Source organism: Gopherus evgoodei, chromosome 2 (genome assembly GCF_007399415.2).
Source record: "Gopherus evgoodei ecotype Sinaloan lineage chromosome 2, rGopEvg1_v1.p, whole genome shotgun sequence".
In the NCBI taxonomy this organism is placed as follows: Eukaryota; Metazoa; Chordata; order Testudines; family Testudinidae; genus Gopherus; species Gopherus evgoodei.
The window spans coordinates 21,298,103-21,324,410 of NC_044323.1; the positions used below are offsets into that span (position 1 = coordinate 21,298,103).

At 42.2% G+C, this 26,308-nt stretch overlaps 1 protein-coding gene across 1 annotated transcript in view; it reads right to left on the reverse strand.

Annotated features, from left to right (window-relative positions):
• VIPR2 (vasoactive intestinal peptide receptor 2) overlaps nt 1-23,675 on the reverse strand; it is a 104,229-nt gene extending 80,554 nt beyond the window's left edge. Inside the window, exons 1-2 of the mRNA XM_030550120.1 lie at nt 23,442-23,675; nt 16,101-16,203 (exon numbers count right to left, since the gene is read on the reverse strand). Coding sequence (XP_030405980.1) covers nt 16,101-16,203; nt 23,442-23,492 — 154 coding nt within the window. The 5' untranslated portion in view covers nt 23,493-23,675. The remainder of the gene's footprint in view (nt 1-16,100; nt 16,204-23,441) is intronic.
• Nucleotides 23,676-26,308: the final 2,633 nt, after the last annotated feature.

The window sequence follows — 26,308 nt, forward strand, 5'->3', positions numbered from 1 at the left end:
CCTATCTTTCTGAATGAAAATTATTTAGGTATATATGATTCCATCCCCCTAAAAATATAAAACACTAGGTTGGATAGGAATAAATAATATAATATAATATAATATAATATAATATAATATAATATAATATAATATAATATAATAAACCACTAGGTGGCACTTTACAATTGGATTATAGAGGAGAGTGCCAATTCAAACAAAGTCTTGAAGAACTCTGGGAGGAGGGGTGGTTAATACTTTTTAGTAAAGGACTTGTGTACAATAAACAAGATAAAATGAAAGCTGTCTGAAAATAAGCCAGTACGTTGTCAGCTAGCCCATGGTTTGTTTTAAAGTTTGGGAAGCAGTTATATTTTGTACTTGATTATCACATGGTAATCAGACCATACATTAAAGAGGCCTCAGTTCCTATGGGCAATGTTTTTCCAGTCCAAAGCTCTGAATTCAATACTATGCAGTACAGCATACATGGCAGTTTACAAACATATGGACAGAAATTCTTTCTGCATCTTTTGATATATAAATGAGAAAGAGGAAAAGAGAGAAGGGCAAAGAAATTACAGGCTTGGGAACCAAGCAAATTTAGAACAAGCTCACTTAATGCTAATGACAAGGTGACTACAGCCATAGCAGGGCCGGCTCTAGCAATTTTGCCGCCCCAAGCATGGCGGCACTCCGCAGAGGGTGCTCTGCCGCTCGCCGGTCCCGCAGCTCCAGTGGACCTCCCGCAGGCTTCCCTGTGGGGGGTCCGGTGGTCCCGCAGCTCCAGTGGACCTCCCGCAGGCTTCCCTGTGGGGGGTCCGGTGGTCCCGCAGCTCCAGTGGACCTCCCGCAGGCGTGCCTGTGGATGTTCCACCGGAGCAGTGGGACCAGCGGACCCTCCGCAGGTACGCCTGTGGGAACTCCACTGGAGCCACCTACCGCCCTCCCGGCAACCGGCAGAGCGCCCCCCGCCACATGCTGCCCCAAGCACGCACTTGGTGCGCTGTGGCTTGGAGCCGGCCCTGGCCATAACAGTTCCATACCAGCTTTCTCTGACACTAACTCAGTTTTACCCTGATAGTAGCCTTTTATGTCTCATTTACATCTACTTTGCACAGGGATAAATGACTGACATAACAAGGTGCAATGTAGATCAGAGGGGGCTGTGTCACCCAGGCTGGGCAGCCTGGGGTGTCTTGCAATGCCTTACCATTGTAGTGCCCAACCTGAACCACTCACAAACAGCTTGCCAGCATGCAGGTCACCTCCAAATGTGTTTGTGTAACTGCAGCCTGCCAGTCACACTCTGGATCTCAACAGCCTTGGTTATCCTGCAGGGTAATCCCAACACACTCCCAGTCCCAGATTTCCCACCAGAAATGTATGCCTTGTACTGCTCCGCGGTCTCCCAGACAGTCCAAATACATTAAATCTGTTATTCTTGGAAGGGAATAAAATACCACCTTAAATGGAATTACCCAGACACTTAAGTTAAACACACTGGATTAGATAAAATAATAAAACAAGTTTATCAACTACAAAGAAAGAGATTTTAAGTGAGTACAAGTGATGAGGCATAAAAGGCAAAAATGGTTAGAAGAAAATAAAGATAAAAATGCTTTCTAGTGCCTAGTTTAACAAACTATATTAGATTCAAAGGAAAGTTTTTCACCACATGCTTCCAACAGCACTACTGACCAAACTTTCAGGTCAGGACCCCTTCCCCAGAGTCCAATGGCTGTTTCCTTTGTCTTCTCAGGAGTGGAGCATGAGATGGGAAGGAAGAGAGAGGGGACTCTTAGGGAGTTTGCTCCTCTTTTTTACAGTTTCAGTCCCTCTTTGAAAAGCATTTCCAGGTGGGCAGCAAGAGATAGGGGTCTTTTGGAGGAAGGAGACCTCATACTGTTTCTTTGGTAAGATGCAGATCTCTTTGTCCCTGCCCCCCACTTTCTTGCCAGACATGCATCTGAGGAAGTGGGTATTCACCCACGAAAGCTCATGCTCCAAAACGTCTGTTAGTCTATAAGGTGCCACAGGATTCTTTGCTGCTTTTGCCAAAGAATGGCTACTTCGCAGGTGATGGTCCATCAGCTTTGCTGACCCCTGAATGGGGCATCAGCTTGTCCTTTGTCTTTGAGAAACTGGTTTAGCCGCTCTCCAGACTTCTCTGGGAACCACACTTTAGTCATGATTTCAGCTTATGTTCAACTTCATATCTTTACACATTAACATTGCTACATGCATTTTACCATGATATTACTGATCCACAAGTTATACGTTTTGAAATGATACCTCACGAGGCATGCCATGTACAAAGATTATTATAATAGTGTGTAGGATGTGAATACAGGGATGCATTCCATCACAATGACTATACTGAGTGCAAGGCTGTGAACAATCCATGTAATATTGGCTGAAATGGGCTGAAGCAGTCTTGCACAGTTTTCCTGAATATTTACTAGTCCAGAGAGAATCTGGTTGCCCAACAATACATAATGGAGTTAAATTAAACCAAAAAAATTACTTGCTAGTTTATAAAAATTACTAGCTCTTGCAAGTAGAATTTTGCAAGGCTAGACTATACAACAAACAGATTTCCTTGGTTAAAACAAATAAACATAAATAGAACTTGGTTTTTATTTATCAAAAATGCTTCTTTTCTAATGTATCTTTGGACTTAGTCTAATAAATGTTGTTGGTAAAAAAATTCTATTGACATTTTTTGACCAATTATTGGGTTTTGATCAAATTAAATTTTTCAGAAAAAGTATCTGCTTACCTTGAAATTTTTCAGTCTTACAACAGACAACCAAAACTCCTAAACAAAATTTTTTTGGCAAACAAAAATTTTCATTTTGTGGCTGTTCTGTTTTTTTACAACAAGTTTAACTATTGAAACCAAAATGAAAAAATTAAAATTTCAAGCAAAAATGAAAAAAATGTTTATGGGAAAATTTTCCAGGGAAAATGTCCTAATTTCCTGACCAGCCCTACTTTTAATATTGTTTGGGGATTATAAATATTTGTTTGTATGCCTGAATGGATGAATGTATGCATGAATGGCCCTGAACTTTATCTAGAACATTAGCAGTAGAAAGTCATGCTAAAGATGTTTAAAAGACAGTTTTCCATTGGTCTGTAATAAAGTTTAGGACTTGCATCTATGATCTTACAGCACAATAATTTGGACATTCTTTATAAATATGTTCTTTGAATACTAGTGTAATAACAAACACCAAACCTCAATACACATGAAAACTGCACATTTAGAAAAATAGTAATGGTAATTTTAGTCTCTTTACTAGCAGTAAATGACTGACAAGTCAGTTCTCTTCTCTGCCTAAAGCTAGCTAGAACATTCAACTAAATGGATGAGTGCAGCCACCATGAACAGCCATGGTCTTGCAGAGAGAAGCTGAGATAGCTTGGCTAATTGGCTTGAGGGCCCACTTAAATTAGCATAGTGTCCTAGAATTGGATGCAATATTGGATATCACTATGTATCTTGGGAGTGGACACCAGGAGATGTAGAGATAAGAACATAAGAAGATCATACTGGGTCAGACCAATGGTCCATCTAGCTAAGTATCCTGTCTACTGACAGTGGCCAATGCCAGATGCTTCAGAGGGAATGAACAATTATTAAGTGATCCGGCCCCTGGTGTCTAGTCCCAGCTTCTGGCAATCAGCGGTTTAGGGACACCCAGAGCATGGGATTGTGTCCTTGACCATCCTGGATAATAGCCATTGATTAACCTATCCTGACAGATGCATATAATGTCCAAAAATTTCAAACATGTGTCCTCATGAAACTCACTGTACAAGATTGTCCTCACAAATTTTCATCTTGAATCTGGGCCTATTGACTATGAAAGCCCATGATGATGGCCAAGCTACCAAGACAGGGCTCAACCAAACAACCAGTCACCTCTTTTAGCTACCGTATAAAGATAATAATGAGGCATTCTCACACATAAATAATTCCTTAGTCAACTAGATGTAAAACTATAAAGACACTAAAATGTAAGAATTCTTTACCTTTCAACACTCATTTGATCCAGCACCAACCACTAGTAGTGATTTGTTTATATAATCAGCTGATCTGAGAGGACATGTTCATCCGGTCTAATCTTGCGCCATCAGAACTGATATATTTTTATTAATATTTATAAACATTTTTAACTCTTTAATATGACAAACTCTATATCAGTTAACAAAAAAATTATGTCTTTTACCAAATCACATCTCTCATTTGCTTAAATTTGCAGCTCTAAGCTGAGAGAGTGCGTCACATTGTAGGGATATTAAAGAAGGTACTAACAGTGATTCCCTCAGGTGACAGTGGCCCCCCCCAATTTGTCCCCCACACTTTAAAAATCCAAAAGTTTCACCAACTACAAAAATCTCTTGTGTCTTCTGTTAAAACTTGTAAGCTACTGTCTGTACAAATCATTGATTGTATCTGTCCTGTGAAAGATCTCTATTACTATGTAAAACTTACAAACAAGTTATTTGACTTTGTTCTTGAAGTGAACGCTATGCTACCACCCCTGCTGTGAGCCTTAAGCTGTAATTGATACAATGTAAACAAATGCTATAAGCCATTAAGTGACTTTCACTTCATTGTAACAGCAACAGCTCATAGGAACAGACCCCCACTCTCTGTGATTAAAGGGCCGGGAGTCTCAAATGAATTAGCACACACTCCGAAAGTGGTGGAGAAAGTACATTAAAATGTGGTTAAGATATGGAATGTATGTTGATGAATGCTTGATGTATATGAATGATTAGGGAGGTGCCAGCCTAGAAAGGGAGTATCCATCGGCCGAAGAATGTGTCAAGTGGACCACCAGACAACTCCTGGAGGGTAAACTGGGATCCACCCCATCACCTGGAAGGATGAGAAACACAAACTTTGAACAGTGTGGAGCCACAAGGAATGTGCCCTCTGCTGATTGCATCAGCAACAGCAGGATGAAACAGTTCCCATAGACTAACATAGGAATTAAATCCTATAAGAATGGACTCTAAAGACTGAAGACTTTGAGTCTCTGGTTCTGCTGCCAACCTCCAGGACCATCAGGTGCATCTGACACAGACTCAGTTCCATCCTCATGACCAAGATACCTGGCCAGTAACTTGGCATGAGCAACTTCTAGGCTGGTAACTATAACACCTATACAGAACTTGAATGAATGATTATGTGAATGAATATCACTCACTCACTCATGCCCGTCACCCCAATCGGGGTATGGGCCACCAACCACAGATCTCCAGAGTCCTCTATCCTGGGCCATTCACTCTAGCTGGTTCTAGGTATAGCCCATTTTTTTGCTATCAGCCTGAAGGTCGCATCGCCAAATGTTTCTTGGACGGCCTCTTTTCCGCTTGCCTTGGGGGTTCCACCGCAGTGCCTGTCTGGTGATGTTAGTTGGCTGCTTACGTAGTGTATGTCCTATCCAACCCCACCTTCTCCTTCTGATTTCTTCCTCTGCTGGGAGTTGACAGGTCCTCTCCAAGAGGTGGATGTTACTGATGGTGTCTGGCCAGCGGATCTGGAGAATCTTTCTGAGGCAGCTATTAATGAAGGTCTGGATCTTCCTGATGGTTGTTTTGGTTGTCCTCCAGGTTTCAGCTCCATACAGTAGGACTGATTTCACATTGGAGTTGAACAGTTGAATTTTTATTGCCAAAGACAGCTCTCTGGAGCTCCAGATGTTCTTGAGCTGTAAGAAGGCTGCTCTTGCCTTACCAATCCTTACTTTGATGTCTGCGTCTGTGCCACTCTGCTGGTCGATGATGCTACCTAGGTAGGTGAAGGACTGCACTTCTTCCAGGGGGCTTCCATTCAGTGTGACTGGGTCATTGCTGATGGAGTTAATCCTAAGGATCTTGGTCTTGTCCTCGTGAATGTTGAGGCCAACCTGTGATGATGTGGCTGCCACTACGTTGGTCTTCTCTTGCACCTGCTGTTTACTGTGCGAAAGGAGTGCAAGGTCGTCAGCAAAGTCCAGGTCATCAAGCTGGGTCCATAACGTCCACTGGATTCCGTTCCTATGCTCGTAAGTGGATGTCTTCATAATCCAATCGATGACAAGGAGAAAGAGAAGTGGTGACAACAAGCATCCTTGCCTGACTCCAGTTTGCACCTGGAAGCTGTTAGTAAGCTGCCCTCCATGGATCACTCTACAGTGTATACCGTCATATGAGTTCTTGATCAGGTTGACCACCTTTGCTGGGATGCTGTAGTGCTGAAGGAGCTTCCAGAGGGTCTCTCAATCCACGCTATCGAACGCTTTCTCATAATCAACAAAGTTGATGTACAACAAGGAGTTCCACTCCATAGACTGCTCGACTATGATGCGAAGCGTTGCTATCTGGTCCGTGCATGATCTATTCTGCCGGAAACCTGCCTGTTCATCTCGTAGCTGTGGATCAACGGCATCCTTCATTCTCTCTAAGAGGACTCGGAACAGATGGGCGGAGCACTTTGAGGAACTCCTGAACAGACCAGCACCACCAAATCCACCAGATATCAACCCAGCCAACGAGGACCTCCCAATTAATTGTGATAAACCAACCAGAGTTGAGATCAGAAAAGCCATCACCATGATGAAGAATAGGAAGGCGGCTGGACCTGATGACATCCCAGCAGAGGCCCTGAAAGCAGACCTGGATGCTTCAGTGGAAATGCTGTACCCCCTCGTTGAGAAGATATGGGAAGAAGAAGTGATTCCGGTAGACTGGAAAGAGGGATATCTCATCAGAATCCTCAAGAAAGGAGATCTTAGCAACTGTACCAATTATAGAGGAATCACACTCCTGTCAGTGCCAGGGAAGGTCTTCTCTGTTGTTCTATTCCTGTTATAGACTTTCCCTGCTTGTCTTTAACGGGATGTTCTGGCTTGCTGAACTTTCCAGACAGTCGCTTGGTAGTATCATACAGCTGTTTCATATTACCGCTGTATGCTGCCTGCTCCACTTCTGCTGCCAGTTCATCCACATACTCTCTCTTGTCCTTCCTGATATTCCTCTTCACTGCTCTATGGGCTTCAGCATACTCTTTTTGAGCTTTGGCCTTTGCTGCTCTAGTCCTGCTGTTATTGACTGTTGCCTTCTTCTTCTTTCTGTCTTCTATCTTGATCAAGGTCTCTGCTGTGATCCACTCTTTCTGCTGGTGTTTCTTAATTCCAAGCACTTCCTGACATACTGACCTAAGTGTCTCTCTCACTTTCTGCCACCTGTTTAGTACACTGTCTTCCTCTTCCTCAGACCGATCCTGTAATACTGAAAACTTATTCTTCAGCGTCAGTCCAAAATCTTCCTTGGTCTTATGGTCCTTCAGAAGGATGACGTTGTACTTCACTCTTCTGTCTGACGCGTCTATCCAGTTCTTTTTCAGCTTCAGCTTCAATCTGGCCACCACTAAGTGATGGTTGGACGCCGCGTCTGCTCCTCTTCTAACTCTAACATCCTGCAAGGATCTTCTGAACTTCTTGCTAATGCAGACATGATCGATCTGATTTTCTGTCATGCCTGCTGGTGATAGCCAGGTACTCTTGTGGATCCGCTTGTGAGGAAAGGTTGTTATGACCAGGTTGTTAAGTGCACACAGATCCACAAATCTCTCTCCATTCTCACTCATCTCTCCCAGAGCGTGGGTCCCCATGACTTGTTCGTATCCTGTGTTGTCAGGTCCAATTTTGGCATTAAAGTCTCCCATAAGGATGATGATGTCTTTGTCTGGGAGAATCTCTAATATTTTCTGGAGTCTGTTGTAAAAATAATCTTTGTCCTCCTCTTCGCTGTCATTAATTGGAGCATAGCACTGAACAACATTCATCTTAATCCTCTTCATTTTAGTTCTGAAAGATGCTGTGATGATCCTGGGACCATGTGCCTCCCAACCAATCAGTGCTCTCTGTGCCTGCTTGGACAACATGAAGCCTACTCCCTGTGTGTGGGGTGCGTCGCTATCTTCATGTCCTGAATACAGCAACAGCTCTCCTGTCAACAGTCGTCTCTGTCCCGCTTGCGTCCATCTTGTCTCGCTAATGCCTAATAGGGTCAGGTTGTTGCTCCTCATCTCTGCTGCAACCTGCGCCGTCTTTCCTGACTTGTACATGGTCCTCACGTTCCATGTGCCTATGGTAATCCTCCTGGTTGCAAGAAGGGTAATCGGCTTAGTGGCTTCCTCATGGCTTTTACCATCCAGCATCATACATCTTCGAGTTGAAGACCATTCTTTTTCCAGGGTAAAAGTCTCTGTTGTCTCTATTGTTGGCGTTTCTGTAGCAGGTTGATTTTTTATGAGCTGAAGTTGCTAGCCCCATGCCCAACCCTCCTCCTTTATCCTGACTTGGGACAGGCAGATGGCCCCAAAGGACCTCTCTGGTCGAGTTTGAATGAATATATATGTGTGTATAAGGAATAAGCAGTGATAGGAATAAGTAGTCAAACAATGTTGTTTACTTTTATCTTTTGCTTTATTATTATATTTACAATAAATATGGATTCCTTTGCCTTAACCCTCTTAATAAGATCCTGCTGGTTTTTATTCTATTGGTATAACAACATTTTGGTCCAATAGGGATGCGTATAAAAACAAGTTGCGAAACTTATCAAATGCCAAAAAATTAATACGTTCTAAATTTGCTGCCCACTTTGAGCTTGAGGCCCAGGCCAAATGGCCCTCTGCCCATTCACCCCCGATTGACCCTGATTTTGTGTGGTTTAACACATGGCATATGTGTCCAGAGTATAGGACAGGCAACTAAAACTATATTTAATAATGCAAATAAATGATCAGAATGATAGTTTTCATTTAGATAAAATTAATCATTTAACAATATGCCAAAGGATGTGGTGGAATCTCTATCACTAGAAATCTTCAAATCAGTATCTTCGATACTTTCTAAAAGACATGCTCTAGTTCAAGTTATTTGCTCTGGTACAATCTATGGCCAGTGTTATGTGGGAAGTCAAATAAGATAATCACAATGGTTCTTCTGGTCATAAAATCTATGAATAAGTTAGAGTATCTTTTTGCTTGTCCTTTTGTTTTTCTATTACCCACTGCATTTTGAAATTTCTCTTTGAAATGTTTGTAAAAGTTCTCTGTGAAAATTCCTGCCAAAGCTGGTTTCTTATCTTTCCATCTAGATGCCTTCCTGGAGATTACATGCCACATCAAAGATTAAAATTTTTAATTGGCATATGGGTTTCACAAAACACATTTGGGAAGTAACATCTGAAACTATTGATTTAGAAGTGTCTAAGCCACAAAGCCCAAAATCAAAGAGAAATTCAGATTTCAGGGATTTTTTTTAAAATAATTAAATCTTTATTGGGTTTTTTTATACAGAAAACTATGATACACAGCCTAATTATCTAATGCTTTTAACTTTTCTAATCTAGCTCCAACATCTTTGACCTTGAGAGTCACTCTTTCTCTTTTACAAGGTTAATTAAAGGTGCACAGATATGAATCTATTGCTTTAGAACTGTGTGAAATGTCAAACCCACAGCAACAACAGCAGTTTGCTACTGGCTTGTTTTAAGATTTTTAAAAAGTAATTTTTTATTTGGTATAGGTTTTTTCCCCTTGGATTTTTTATGAGGTCAAATAAGAAGGCAATAGACCAAACAAACTGTCTACAAAATATCCTAAATGGAACCAGGATCAGGCCTGCCAACAGGGGAGGCGAGGGCAGGGGAGGGAAGGGGAGGGGGGTGCAGTCCCAGAAGTGATGAATTTGTCACTTCCTTCCTTGGCCCCATCGCCCCTGGGGCCCGGAATTTCTGTCGACAAGCCTGCACAGGATCCATGTTGTTAGCATAAACTGTGGATTTGTTATATTTATGGTATATATACAGCGTTCGACTAACAGAGGGCATGGTCCACAATGTTGATTTGTTGACCCATGAAGACCACAGGATCTTCTTGGACTCCACAACCAAAGATTATGGGTATAATGCAGAAATTACTGACAGGTGATATGTATGGCCTGTGTTGTGCAGATGCTCAGACTGGACAATTGTAACGGTCCTTTCTGACCTACCAAAAAAAAATCATGAATCTATATTTCTTCTCCCTCTCACTGCTGATACATTTCCAGGCAAAAGGAGAGGCTGCCTCTCCCAGAGGGAATGGAGGCCTACCCTAACCAATCTTATCACCATGTATGGCATTCAGATTCTGGAGAATTGTGCCCAGGGACTCGGGGCTCAATCCTATGCCCAATTATGTCAGTGGAAAAATTCCCACTGACTTCAGTAGTGCAGGCTCAGTGAGTTTTTATTCCCCAAGTGGAAGTGAGTTCCTCCATTGCTGACTAAATTTCAGTCAATGGGGATAAGCAGTGTTGTTGGAGCCATGTCAGTCCCAGGATATTAGAGACAAGGTGAGTGAGGTAATATTTTTTATTGGACCAGCTAGTTTCTCTCACCAACAGAAGTTGGTCCAATAAAAGATATTACCTCACCCACTTTGCCAGTCAATGGGGAAGAATTTTAACATTATTATGGCCTTGGTGTGACAGGCAGCAGATACCAAGGTCAGTGAGAAAGATGAAGCAAGGACCATGGAGAGAGCCTTCCTGTTCAAAATAAGAGAAATATTTTTTATTTAATTTATTTTATTTAAATAAGCTTTAGAAGTTTGATTCAAGTTTAGGGCAAAGGTTTCAGGCGGTTCTTATTTTAACAAAGCCGACTAGCCCATCTCAAAGTAAAACCATTTGACTACATTGTTCTTATCAGTTAAGTAAATTGCAATGACTAGTGCGTGTGTTGCCTTCCTGCTTATTGCTTCCTGTTCCTGTTTGTTTCTTGGTTCCTGCTTCCTGAACTCAGTGTTCCAATTTGTGTGCATGTGCACACATAGCATTGGGAGCAGTGATGAGTTACCAAAATCTTAACAACAGGCTGGTTTTCCCAGCAAATTGATGGTCATAAAGCTTGAGATATGTTTAATTGTTAAATTCGCCCTTTAATCACTACAAATAATATTCATCAACGAAAAAGCTCTTTCTGCTTCTGCAGAACTAATTGCAATTGTGTTCATATTTTGCTTTGCTTTCGTCATTGTTTCCGGGTCAGGAAGATTTTCTGATTGAATGTTATTCTCTACATAGTCATGAAAATCATTTAAATTGACTACAAATTTTATGAATTTATTTAATTCATGCACTTTTCTTCTCCTGATTTCAAGGTAACCTGACTTCTTCAATATTCCATGAAGTGGTATCCACGAATAATTCAAATATTTTAGGTGTATTACTAGAACGACCTAAATTATCTTCTTTACATTTAATGTGATTTTCGTTTAATAAACTTGCCTTCATTTTTTCAATAATACACTCTATTTCTTTGTCTCATGGCAGTGATTTAAACCTTACGTTATCTTCAAACTCTATGCATTTAAAAGCATCAATTTCGATCATTTCATTAATTTTATTGTTGTGTATACCAAAACTAACTTTCAATTGTATGAAAAAAATCAGTCGTTCATTTGATTACCTTATCTGCCTTTGTTAAACTCAATTGTCTCGCTTGCAGTGCATTTGATAATAATGCAAGTTCATCCAAAATGTCAATCATTAATGCCAAGTCTTTTAAAAATTCTTTGATTTTCAATCTTCTTTCCATGCCAGAAAATTTATTATTTTTGGAAAAATAAATATAAAGGCCTGGATAAGCTCTTCAGACCACTTTGATAGCTCTAAGGCTACAGGAAGCCCATCGTGGACCAAAAACACAGCCTATTTTGATGATTTCAATATATAGTTCTTCAGAAACTTGTTTAAGTTCAAACTGACTTTTATTTGACTAATGAAAAATTGCATAAATCTTGTCCAAAAAATCTTGATATGGCTTATTTCATTGATATCATATAGAGCATCATCTAAAGCCAATTGTAGCCGATGATTCAAACAATGCCAGATTATAATGTTTGGAAAATCTTGAATCAGTCTTGTAGCAACTCCAGATTTATGTCCAAGCATGGTGCTCACGCCATCAGAACAAAATCTGATTAAATTTTTCTCTAAATATTCTGTGTCAAATCCTGTTTTGGTTAGCGTATTTCTCAAAGTATTATAAATATTTTCTGCTTTTGTTGATTCTAATTCCACGAAATTGAGAAAAATTGTTGAAGAATTTTGTAATTCACATTTTATAAGAATTACAAGCACAGTTTTACTTGAAATTGTAGAAGCTTCATCAATAGTAATACAAATCTTTGAATTGTTTTTGATGATTTTACTAAAAATTTGTTTTCTTATTAATTCAGCAATATGCTCTACGATTCTGATGGCTGAAAATCGAGAATGTAGGCAGTTCCCTAAATCAGTTTCATTCTTTATTTGTAGCTCTACTTCATCCTCCATATCTGACATTGGTCGGTTTTTTTTAACTAAGCTGTAAACTATGTTGAAAATTTTGCTGGTTATTGCAATATTTTTTTCAGTAAGTTTATCAATCACTGTAGTGAAAAGTTCTTTTTTAGATTCATTTAAAATATTTATAACTCTCAAATGAGAGCTTGATTCAAAATGTTCCTTCTTTTTTTTTCTTACTGAAGCTTGCTGAACTTTTTAATCAGTTCCAGATGCTTTAATAGTACACTTTTGCCATTCCGAAGAAATGTGTAAATATTTTCCTCCAAGGACCACCAAATGCAACGTATTTGCACAGTGGGAACAGTCAAGCTTTTTGCCTTTAATTATCATGCCATTATATTTCTTTAAAAAATATTGTGCCTGCTCGGAAGTCCAACAATCAGGTACTAAATTTTCACAATCATGTAAATCTTCTTCCACTGTCGACACATTTTCAGATGATTCAACATTTAAGATATTTTCATCACCAAAATTATTCTCATCAGCATTTTAATAATTATTTTCACACTAGAACTACAGACTAATGATTTTGTCATTTTATTGGAAAACCAATGACTAATGCTTTTCTGGTGTTTCATTATGAAGGGTAAATAATATTGAATAGAAAACTTCAATCTTCGAATAACAGTCCAGTTAGTATTACACATCAAAAGCTCACATGCAATTTACTAGAAACAAACAGACCAACTATGACTCACTGGTCATGTTGAATTGTATAGAAAACAATTGAGCAAGTGCATGAATGAGGCAAGGGCAACCCCTGTTAATAAAATTATAAATAGACGTTTCTGTCGTGTCAGGACGAACTTGGATGCGACCGAGTCGCAGCCTGCGATGACATTAGAAGCGCATGTGCATAGCAACATAAATCTTGACCTATCTGTTGTAGAAGCAGCTCTTTAACTGCTAGAATTTTGCGTCCCTTTGCATTGGAAATTTATTTTGTACATTGTATTATTTTTACACCATTTTATAAGATTAAGATTATTTGGTTTTAAGATCATTTTATAACATTTGTTTTGTAACAATTTTTAACAACTGGTTTTCAAACTGCTTCAAAATTTAACAACCGGTTTGCGTAAACCGGTACAAACTGGCTCCAGCTCACCACTGGTTGGGGGTGTGTAGTTACTCAAGGCCTGCAGCTATATGCTTGCCATTTGGACTGTTACGTTTGTTCATACTGTTGCTGACTTAACTGGTTCATGGTTATTACATGTTTTGATTGACAACCTACATTGCTTCAGTTTCCTGGTGTTTTGAGATTGCTGTTCTGGAGTGCATCAGAGAGTAACACAAATGTGAAGGGTGTGTATATCTGAGTATAGAAGATTCCTTAAACGAGGATATTTTGCTCATGAACAGAGACAGTTTATTGGTGCATCAAGGACACATATATAACAAATATTTCTGGATATGCAAGTGAGTATTATTAGCCTAGGGGTGCCATTTGGCCAGTTTCTTGGTAGAAGTTACCTTTAACATCAGTTGTAGATATAAAATTATCCAAGGGTGTTAAGCATACACCCCATAAACTGGATTCATTTCCCTGGATTTATTCTCCAGCCTAGCACGTAATTACATGTGCAAGCCCATCTTCCAACACTGGGTCCCCTCTGCCCCACTGCACTGAATCAATAATGTCAGAAGTACTGCTTCCTTGCAAGGCATGAGAAGAAGCGTGCAGATTCCTTTTGAGAAACCACCACCATAAAATTTTAGGAGGGCTTGAACAACATGTTGAAAGGAAACCCCTCAGAAAAGTCAAAGCATCACATTAGCACTTCCTCTCCAAAAGCCAAAGGCAGCTGAAATTCACAGCAGGGACCTCCTCCTTGGACCAGCCTAGCAACAGTGAACACCAAAACTGGATTTTAAAGTTAACTAAATTGGGATTTTTAAATAGTTCATATGAATTTATTAATTTAAGATTACTAGGCCTACTTAAATAATTAATCATTTCACCATTTGGCTATGCATTAGTATTTTTCATGTAACATTTACCACTTCCTTTAACACCTATTTCCATAAAACAATTTCACTATGAATACAGAATCTAGAAGTAGATGAATGATTTCAGTGGGAATTTTCTTGGAACAGATATCAATGTACATAACAGCCACTGTTATTACAACTGCACTTCTTCTAATGTCTGAGTCAGATTAATCAAAAGGAGAAATGATAGAAAAATATACTGCTTTTGACTGTGTCACACACTGAAATCTCAGAGACCTCCAGGGGATCATGAAATAGGGATCATGGTAAAGGGACGTTGCTGACACCTGGTAGTCTGGCAAGTTCTGTGGCATTGAATCCCAAAGAGGTTGCACGGGTAGAAGAAACTCATTATGCACCACAAGGCTCAATCAGAGGGAAATCCCCATTCCATTATAGGAGATGTAGTCCTCAAGGGATCCCAGTCCATAAGAGGGAATTGGGGCCTGAACTACAATTCCACAAGGCCATGTGCTGATAGGGAAATGCAGTTTCATGTTTTGTTGAACTGATTCAAAATGAAATGCATTGTGTCAGATAAAAAATGAAATATTTCAATTCAGAATATTTAATTTCAATTTTCTCAACTGAAAACAGAAAAATTTCCCCATGAAAAATTTTGATTTTGTGGAAACTGCAAAATTCCTAGCCAGCTCTAGAAATAAATTTTTTACCACAAGGTAATATAATAGCTCTTTTCCTTCTCAGAGCCTCCCTGGAGCCCATTGTCTTCTAAACTCCCAAGTTCATCTCAAGCGTCACAAAGGGTGTGTAGGTGTCTGTGCAAAAAAGAGGTTTTTATGGCAGCACTTTTCCCTTTTCATCAATAGAGAGAGCAGAGAACTCTTTCCCCTCTGTAGCTTCTGGCCATAGGGCTTATGCAAATATAATATAACACTAATAATTGTAATGAAAATATACGTATAACAGACATCTTCTTCCAGCTGAGAAACACCTTACCTACAAATGATAATAAATTGTTTGTTTTTTTAAACAAAGTTCTTAATCGGGGCTTCCATTCTAGGTACTTTAATGCTACAATCTGTTTTTCCTTTGCATCACTAGATTATTTATCGTTTTTACATTGAAAATGCCAGGGTGCATTTCTTACCTTCATACTGAAAAGTATATTTGCTCTGTGAACTGGTGACCTTGTCAGAGGCTCCAACTTACAAGGAAAACGTCATACATTTTTATTTGTTTTCTGATCATCTTACCTTCCACTCATGTTATAACTGCAAAGAAGCCCCCCTAAAAGCTTAAAACAGAAAAAAGAAGTAGAATTGGTCTCCTCCTCATGAAATCTAATTATAGGTCACTTTCTTTCTCCTCCCTCCTCCACCTACGTACAGTAAGTTGCCCGTGCATATTTTTAGTGTTATTGTATCCAGAAAACTGTGTCTGTGTGGGGGTCTTTTAATAAAGCTGTGAGGTCCAAGTTCACCTGTGGGATAACTCCATAAATTTCAATGGAGATACATCAAGGACTTGATCCTGTATCTGAATTGCCATGTGCATCAGAATGTTAATTAGGCCTCTCATCCTTAGTTTTTACTTTCAATATGAAGTCAGCATGAATTATCCAATTCATAAAAAGTACAGTCACAGCACAAATAAATTCTGAAAATGTAATTTTAACTGTCAAAGAAGTTCAACAGTGCTGATGAATAAGGATTTTTTCTTTATAAGCTATCTGTGCATTGCAGCACATCTTTTTCTTACCTTTAAATGCCACTGTTTTGACCCTGTTTAGAAGTTCCATACATCTTATTTCCTCCTCATGAATCTCCAGCTGAAATCTGCATTCTGGGTGGATGCCATTCACCTGTTTAAAATGAACAAACAGGACTGGGTCTTAAAGCATTTTAATTAAAATGTTCCATGATGGATGCAACTACCAGTCAAAGAATCCACAAATTTTATTTGTTATTTTAAGGCCTTAGGAGTGTGCTAGGCACAGTCCCTTCTCAAAGTCTATGCATTTTGGCTTTTCAAAATGAAACATTAAAAGAATGCTCTTCCATAAAAAGGAGCCCTCCTCAACTCCTTTCTGAAGAATTCCAAAATCAACATTGCCATTTACAAAAAAGAGTCCTTGACAACATAGTGTATTTACCAACGTTCTTCTGAAAAACTTTGCCCCCGCCCTACAGAAAGGCAGTGTGTCAATCTGTACTCCAATATAACATCCTTAAGGGGCGACAACTACATTTTTGATTTTTTAAAGAAAACTGCTTCATTTTAGAAAAGCTGAATTTGCATCATTATGTGTGTCAAGCAAGCAAACTGCACCATCTTTAATGTAATAACATTTGCTTTTCTTTGTCACAGTGTGACCATTACCTTTTGGGGGTCACAATACTCAGGGGCGGCGTTGGTGCGGCATGCCTCGGGGGGTGCTCTGCAGGTCAGCAGGCAGGGCTCTGGTGGACCTCCCGCAGGCGTATAGGCTTTGGCGGGACTGGCGACCGGCAGAGCGCCCCCCACGGCATGCCGCCATGCTTGGGGCGGCGAAATGTCTAGAGCCGCCCCTGACAATACTTCATCACAGATTCTTGGATTTAAGCAAGCAGCATGCAGTGAGAAACTCATTTTAAAACAGCTGTGTTATCATTATTCCTCCTTTGCTTATAGCACTGCCCACAATATGGCAGGCACTTTCCAGGCAGTCAAGAAAGAAGGGTCCCTGCCCATGAGCACAGACAGTTAGATAGACTGAGACTAGAGGAAGGGGAACAACAAATAGAATTTTTTTTATTCAAGTCAATGAGATTCATGGCAGGGAGCACAGCAGGAGAACTGGAGGAATGAACTCAAGAAGCTCACGCGATGCACAGGAGTCTGCATGGAACAGGTGACTGTGCAATAAATTGACAAGCAGGAGGGTAAGGGTGGGAATGTTGGCAGAGTTGAGGAGGTAGGGACAACAGAAAATATTTAGGAATAATAATACATTTTAGTCTCTCGGAATACAGCAGCAAGATTAAGCAAATGAAAAAATTATAAGGCAGTAAGACTTTGCTGAACTGTTCAATCATCTGCACATTTTGTAATTCATGCACAAAGTGATGGCCTCTCTCTCCTCTTGTCAGCAAAGATTTAATAACCTGTAATGAGGTCTAATTTACAAAACAACATTACTTTTACATATATTAGAACATCAGTTAGTACACTATGAAGTATTATAAATAAGTGAGAGGCAGGATGGTCTTGGGTTTAAGGCAGTGCAGTGGCTCAGGAGATCTAGGTTCAAGCCCTGGTTTCACTGCAGATTTCCTGTTTGATCATGGGCAAGTTAATTAAGACCAGATTTTCAGGAGTCAGAGCACTGGATGTTCTATTCAATCTGGCCATAGCATCACAGTGGAAATTCATGAGTGTTAAGCACTTCTGAAAACTTGGCCCTTGATCTCTGAGCACCTCATAGGCTTTGTCTACACAGCAATGTAAGCCTAGGGTTAGTGGATTCAAGTCAGCTGACCCATGTTAGGAAATCTTGGGCTTGAGCATCTACAATGCATTTTAACCCTAGGTTAAGGATTTTCTGACCCATTCTGGAGCCTAGGGCTCTGGCATCCACACTGCAGTGCGAAGACCCGAGCCAAAGTAACCCTATCCCAGAGTGCCTTCCTCCCACCAGTGTTGACACTCGAGCACTGTGAAAATGTTGAACTGTGGAAAAACTCTCATTCCCATGTGCACCTATTCTGACGATAATTAGGACATCAGTCTCCAGGGCTGTCAAACTATTAAAATGAAACTGTGATTCTTAATTTTTTATAATGGGATGTTCAGTGAAGGTGGTTTTGTTTGGTTGTTTTTTATCTATTTATTTTTGTCTGTTTGTTTTGAAGTTTGACATAAAATGTAGGGTTCAGAGGAAAAACTGAGACACACCCCAGCTTGTCTGCTTCTGGCTGCAGAACAGTGAAGTGCATCCCCTGGGGTTGGGGTGCAGTGTGCTCCAACATCCTCAGAAATCTCTTATCCCTTCCCCTGCTGCACCCTGGGAGACAGGGATAAGGGATCCCCCGGCCGGCTGTGGGGAAGTTTTGGGGCTGGTTTGCACTTACCACCCTCACAGTGCACTCTGCCAGGGCACCTCTGCACATACAGCCCTGTGAGCGGGGGGAGGAGGGAGTGGAGCAGGGACCAAGTGGCTGCCCTGTATGGAGAGGGAGCCATGCTGAGCCGGTAGGTCTGCCGCTCCCCTCCCTGCAAGCCAGATACTTAGTTCCCACTCGACTCTCTGGCCCTTGCTCCCAGGCCCCCCCTGGCCTCCCTGGGGCTACATGTGCAGGAATGCCTGGGTGGCGTGCACCAAAATCTAGCTGTGCTCTTGTGATCAGGAAGCAGCTGTCTTTGCAAAAATCATCTTCTGATCGGTCTCCATTGAAAACCCTGCAGGCTCTCTGATAGTGTGCTTGCAGACTGACGTTCAGCAGACAATGGATTAACTCTGACCTGAGTGGCTGCCTTTGTAAAGGGAGGTTGGCTTCTGTTTGCAATAGCATGCAGCAGACTGTACTACAGATTGTCCGCTTAGAGAGGAATAAGGAAGTTCCTCTAAGGAACCTGGATACATCCGGAGGACTTCCTGAACCCAAATCAAGCCTGGGTTGTGTGCATACAGGAAAGCAATAGGGCTCAAACTCAAGGTCCCAGTTTAACATGGGCTCAGACCCTCTATTCCTGCAAGATCTTGGACCATAGATCTGAGCCCCAAGTTAACATCATTGGTATGTGGACACAAGAGGGGTTAGGCTTGAGGCCAGGCTCGAGCCTGGGCTTACATTGCTGTGTAGACATACCCTTTAAGGCCAGAAGGAACCACCATGATCATTTAGTTTGACCTCCTGCACATTGCAGGCCACAGAACCTCAGCCACCCACTCCTGTAATAGACCCTTAACCTCTGGCTGAGTTACTGGAGTCCTCAAATCATGATTTAAAGACTTCAAGTTAAGGAGAGCCCACTATCTACACCTGTTTAAACCTGCATGTGCCCCTGCCCCATGCTGCAGAGGAAGGCAAAAAAAAACAACCCAGTGTCTCTGCCAATTTGACCTGGTGAAAAATTCCTGCCCAACCCCAAATATGGCAATCAGTTAGACCCTGAACAATAAATTATTATGAACAAGTTTAAGCTTTGTTGTAATGTGCATTGTTTGCCTGGACTGCTCAACACCCGAATGCTTGTGTAGGAGGAACTATGTGATTTGCTTCTTAAATACCTTCATGCTGTTTCACATCTGATATTCCTTGATGAAACATAGGAGCAAGAGGTGCCAGTATGGGGGCAGGGGAGGCGAGGGTCATGTGCCATCAGCGTGTCCCCACACAGGTCCCTCCCCTTTTTTCTGTGCCTCCCCCCACTTTTCTGACAGTGCCCACCAGGCCCCAGGGCCTTTGCCCCTGCTACCCTTTTTTCTACTGGCACCTCTGATGGGAGCCTTGTCTTATAACAGGCTTAATCAAAAGTGATACAAGCTACAAAAGTGAGATCTCGGAACAGTCTTGGTATTTTCATAATGTAATAAAAATACTGTAATGATAAATAATAATGAATAGTGTGTAATAAGCATGTCATAAAAACAAATTTTATATTGCCAAGATCACTGCTTTTATAATTTACGCTGAGGTAAGGGAGAAAATCCATAGAATATTTTAGTGAAAGGACTTTGTGGTTGTTAAAGTTTGGGAACCACTGCTATAGAGGGAGGCCTATGAGAAGGAAATTTGCAACCTAGCTCAGGTTTCTATTGATTTACCAGATATTTAGAAAGCAGAAAAGTGATGTGGGCAAGACCCACCCACCAGGCACCTGGGAAACAATTCTCTGTAGTAACTCAGAGTCCTCCTTATCTAGTGTCCCATCACCAGTCACTGGAGATATTTGCTGCTAGCAGTCGCAGATCAGCTCCATGCCTTTGTAGGCAGTCTCATCATACCATCCTCCCCATTAACGTATCAAGATCACTCTTGAAGCCAGTTAGGTTTTTTGCCCCCATTACTCCCCTTGGAAGGCTGTTCCAGAACTTCACTCCTCTGATGGTTAGAAACCTTTATCTAATTTCAAGATAAACTTATTGACAATCAGTTTATATTTATTTGTTCTTGCGTCTACATTGGTGCTTAATTTAAATAACTCCTCCTACTCCCTCTGATATATTTATAGAGAGCAATCATACCTCAACTTCTTTTGGTTAAGCTAAACTAGCAAAGGTCTTTGAGTCTCTTTGCATAAGGTAAGTTTTCCTGATCATCCTAGTAGCCCTTCTTTGTACCTGTTCTGGTTTGAATTCATCTGTCTTAAACATGGGAGACCAGAACTGCACACAGGATTCCAGATGAGGTCTCACCAGTGCCTTGTATAATGGTACTAATACTTACCTGTCTCTACTGGAAATACCTCACCTGATACATCCTAGGACTGCATTAGCCTCAGTTGCCCATTTGTAAAATGAAAATGTTACTTCCTTTCTCCCACCTTTCCTCTATATCGTCTATTAAAATCATAAGCTCTTCAGAGCAGGCACTGTCTCTTACTCTGTATTTGCACAGGGCCGAGCACAATGGAGCCCTGATATAGGTTAGGGTTTCTAAGTGTAATAATAATAATAATAATAATAATAATAATAATAATAATAATAATAATAATAAAACCTGCAAGTATTATTATTTTATTATTACTAATTATCTGCATTTTAGTAGCACTCAAATGCCCAATCAGGATCAGGGCCCTAATGTGCTAGGTGATGTATAAATCAATAGGAAGATATAGTCCCTGCCCCAGTAGCCAAGAAACTGTCAAAATAAATGAAGTGTATTTTGTGATAAATATCCTGTTTTATAATCTCTTGATTTGCCAATTGGCAAAAATTCAGTAATCTGCAATATGCCTGCTACTCATTATTATTTATTGTAAGTGCTAGTGTGAATTGCAAATAACAATTTACTGGAGAACCACCAATGCAGAGTGTAAATCATACTGTAAACATTTTGGCAAAGAAACTTGTGAAAAAACAATTTCAATCACAGGATTGAAAGGATTCCGCGAACTGAGATTTAATAGAAATGGTTACTCCTTTGAGAAAATACAATTCTGTAGTGCCCAAAGACTATAACTAATGCAATACTTCTTTTTCAAATTCCCACTACATGTCGAGTATGTAACAACATCCATTTTCTAATACAGGAACCAGTATAATTCAGATGTACTTTATCAGAGTTAAAAAAGTTTAGGGCCCAATCCTGTACAGTACTGCTGATTGGTCTTTTAGGCTATCATTCCCCCTGTTCTACCAAAGAACAGTTTACATAAGTAGTCAACATAGACCTGTGCTGTCATACACACTTAGCTGGACTGCTGTAGTTTAGTGTCTGTCAGCATTTCCATTAATAAATCAATTTTTCAGGCACCTGAAATACAATAATTTTACCACAAAAATTTGCTTCTGGCAGCCATTTCGCATTTACCATTAGTATGGCTTACCAAGTTTGGTGCACAATAGTCTGTGTTTTTAAATTTACAATGCAGAGAAGGTAACTGTTATGTTGTCAGATGCTTTTGTGTGTCTCCCTTTAAGCCATGAACTAGTTAATAAAATAGTCAATAAACAACATAATTTTAGATTCAATTAAAACAAGGAAGATTTTACAGCAACTAATTTCATAAGGATTTTTAGTGTAATTATTATTACATGCACAGTATAGAAGTTAGTTAAACAACATCAATTTTACCCTAACAGATCAATACACTCCAGTAAGTAAAACTCGTTAGCCATAAATAATAGCCACTTCCAAACTCTCCTCTGACAATACTCTAAGAACGTTTCAAACCTCTGCTGGGACCGTTTCCTGTTTTCATTTGAATCAATTAAAGAAAGAAAAGAAAAATATATACTAATAATATAAAGGGCCAAATTATGCTCGTTATATTGGTGTAAATAAAGGATAACGCCGTTTAAATAAATTACATTATTCTGGATTTACTTCGGGGCAAATGAGAGCAGACTTTGGCTCTGAGGCTTACTGAAACCCACAAGGGAAGAGCATTCAGATTAAGGGCTTTCACTACTACTGTGCCAGATATTGCAGCACGTTAAGTCCCAAATGTCACTCACTGCCTTCTCTCCCTTGATGTGCACAAACCGGCACGTTAAAGATAAAGCCTTAACTTTGAGTGAATGACCTTGATGAGTAAATACTCCAGCGGCGTAATTAATGCAGCATCAGCCAGATGATGGATCACTCTACATTTGGCCACTCCACGTTTGCTAAGAGCTTGAGTCTCCTTCTCCGGAGTTAAGTGGGAGCAGGATCGGGATCCAGGTCTGTAACTTTTCAGTGAGTTGAGACATTTGTTTCTCATTGAATAGCTTGGACATTTTCAGGAGACACCCAAGCAAAGGGCTGCTGTAGTGCCTGCCCTGTGGTGCCCCTGGCTGGGATGGGCACAGCCCGTTCTATAATCACCCGGTCCACACTGCCCTTACAATCATAGAAGATCAGGGTTGGAAGGGACCTCAGGAGGTCATCTAGTCCAACCCCCTGCTCAAAGGGGGACCAATCCCCAGACAGATTTTTGCCCCAAATGGCCCCCTCAAAGATTGAATTTACAAATCTGGGTTTAGCAGGCCAGTGCTCAAACCACTGAGCTAGCCCTCCCCCCCTTACGCCACTGGATCCTGTACAAGCGGGCGAGCCCCTTCACTGCACGAACCAACCCTGCCCCACGCCTGCTCCTTTCAAGCTGAACCCAGGCGCTTGTTCTCGCAAGTCAGGGGGGTTACGAGAGGCCCCCGCTCGGCCGCTCTGTCCCAAAGGAGTCGAGTCGCACCGCACCGCACCGCACGCGAAAGTCGCAGCGTGGCGCGCACCGCGCGGCCCATGAGGAGCCCCCCGGGACACGCGCTGCGCTGCGGGCTGACTCTCCGCACGGGGCTGGCGGGGCGAGGTCTCGCTCCTGCCCCGCAGCAGCAGCCTCTGGCAGGGCCGGGCTGTGCCCCGAACCCGGCACCCCTGCCCGCAGCCAGGAGCCCAGCGGCCCCGGCGGACTTACCGGCCCCGCGCTCCAGCAGGCGGCGAAGAGAAGGAGCAGCAGGTTCCTCATCCCGAGGGCGCCCCGCGAAGCAGCACAGCGGGAGAGCGCTCCCGGGCCAGACACATAGGGTCCGCGGGAGAGCCGCTCGCACAGGTGGGCAGCCGGCACCTGCCCCGGCTGCTGCCTCTCAGCCTCAGCCAGGCACTCGCTCCCCGAGCGGGTCCCGTCCGGCTGCTCCTGCGCGCCCAACTTCCAGCCCAGACTGACACCACCTGCCTGCCCCGCTGCTGCGCCGGGTGGCTCCTCCTCCAGGCTCCGCTGGCTTCCCGCCTCCCCTCTGCCCCTTGGCCGCCGCTTCCTTCCCTTCCCTAGGAGGGGCAAGGCACCTGCTCCCTGTGGGCAGCATGGGCAACCCGCTCCCCCCACAGCCCTGGGCTACTTATAGGGGGCAAGGGCAACCCGCTCCCCCACAGCCTGGGCCACCTATGGGGGGCATGGGCAACCCGCTCCCCCCACAGCCCTGGGCCACCTATAGGGGGCAAGGGCAACCCGCTCCCCCCACAGCCTGGGCCACCTATGGGGGGCATGGGCAACCCGCTCCCCCCACAGCCCTGGGCCACCTATAGGGGGCAAGGGCAACCCGCTCCCCCCACAGCCTTGGGCCACCTATAGGGGGCAAGGGCAACCCGCTCCCCCCACAGCCTGGGCCACCTATAGGGGGCAAGGGCAACCTGCTCCCCCCACAGCCTGGGCCACCTATGGGGGGCATGGGCAACCCGCTCCCCCCGCAGCCTGGGCCACCTATGGGGGGCATGGGCAACCCGCTCCCCCCACAGCCCTGGGCCACCTATGGGGAGCATGGGCAACCCGCTCCCCCCACAGCCTTGGGCCACCTATAGGGGGCAAGGGCAACTACCTCTTCCCACAGCCCTGGGCCACCATGGGAGGTATGGGAAACCCTTCCTTCCACAGAGCCCTGAACCACCTATGGAGGGGGGCACGGGCAACCAGCCCCCAGAGAGCCCTGGGCTGCCTATGGGGGGCACAGAATCATAGAAATGTAGGACTGGAAGGGACCTCAACAAGTCATCTAGTCCAGTCTCCTGCTCTCAAAGCAGGACTAAGTAATAACTAGACCATTCCTGAAAGGTGTTTGTCAGCCTGTTCTTAAAAACGTCTACTGCTGGAGATTCCATAACATTTTTTTTCCTAATGTCCAATCTAAACCTCCCTTGCTGCAATTTAAACCCATTGCTTCTTGTCCTATCCTCGGAGGTTAAGAACATTTTTTCATCCCCCTTCTTGTAATAACCTTTTATGTACCTGAAACCTGTTATGTCCACCCTCAATCTTCTCTTCTCCAGACTAAACAAAACCAATTTTTTCAGTCTTTCCTCATAGGTTATGTTTTATAGACCTTTAATCGTTGTTGCTTTTCTCTTGACTTTCTCCATTTGTCTACATCTTTATGAAAGATGAGGCCCAGAACTGGACACAATACTCCAGCTGAGGCCTTACCAGAGTGAAAGAATTACCTCTCATGTCTTTGTTACAACATTGCTGCTGATACATCGCAGAATGATGTTTACTTTTTTTTGCAAAAGTGTTACACTGTTGACTCATATTTAGCTTGTGATCCAGTATAACCCCCAGATCCCTTTCCACAGTACTGCTTCCTAGGCAGTCCTTTCTCATTTTGTAGTGTGCAATTGATGGTTCCTAAGTGGAGTACTTTGCATCTATCCTTATTGAATTTCAGTCTGTTACTTCTGACCACTTTTTCCAGTTTGTCCAGATCACTTTGAATTTTAATCCTATCCTCCAAAGCAATTTCAACTCCTCCCAGCATGGTACAATTTGCAAACTTTATAAATGTACTCTCTATGTCATTATCTAAATCATTGATAAAGATATTGAACAGAACTGGACCCAGGACTGATCCCTGCAAGACTCCACTCAATATGCCCTTCCAGCTTGACTGTGAACCACTGATAACTAGTCTCTGTGAATGTTTTTCCAACCTGTTATGCACCCATCTTATATTAGCTCCATCTAGATTGTATTTCCCTAGTTTGTTTATGAGAAGGTTGTGCGAGATAGTATCAAAAGCCTTACTAAAGTCAAGATATACCATATCTACCATTTCCCCCCATTCAGAAGGTTTGTTATTCCCCCTCCCCGCCCCAAGTCCTATGCCACTGCTGGGATGCATGGGTGTGACATGATCCCTGGGGTACAACCTGGAAGTGTGGGACTGCAGTGTTCCCTGTGCTTTAGCCTGAGTTGTCTCTCAGGAAGCTATGCCCGTGATAAGCAACAAGCCCTCTCCAGGTGCTGTGATCACTCAGCCATCAGCATGTGGAGCTCCACACCCTGCTGCATTACATGAATGCTCCCTGAGCTACTCATGAATCATACATAGAGAGGCACCAGCCAATCACCCCAGCCTTGCACCCCAGAAATGTGCCATCTTACACTACTCAAGACATCCTTGGGCAGTGCAAGCTCATTAATTAGCTTGGCACTCCATTAAAAGGGTAGTGGATGTGCAACAGCCCTTGTTAAGCTGAGCTGAGATTCTCCAACCACTTCAACCAAAAACACACTGTTTTAGGTAAAATATAAAGCAGATTTATTAACTACAGAAATACAGATTTTAAGTAATTATAAATAGCAGGCATGGAGATCAAAATTGGTTACTCTAAGAAATAAAAATAGAAACACAGTCTAAATTCTAACTTCAACAGACTAAACAAGATTTGACTCAAGCAGTCTCTCACCCTAACAAACTTTATAGGCAGCTCACAGTTCCAGGTTGTGCCCTGGGGATCTCATCGCAACGGGGAATCCCCTTTCTTTCCAGAGCTCTGTGCTACTACTGTGGA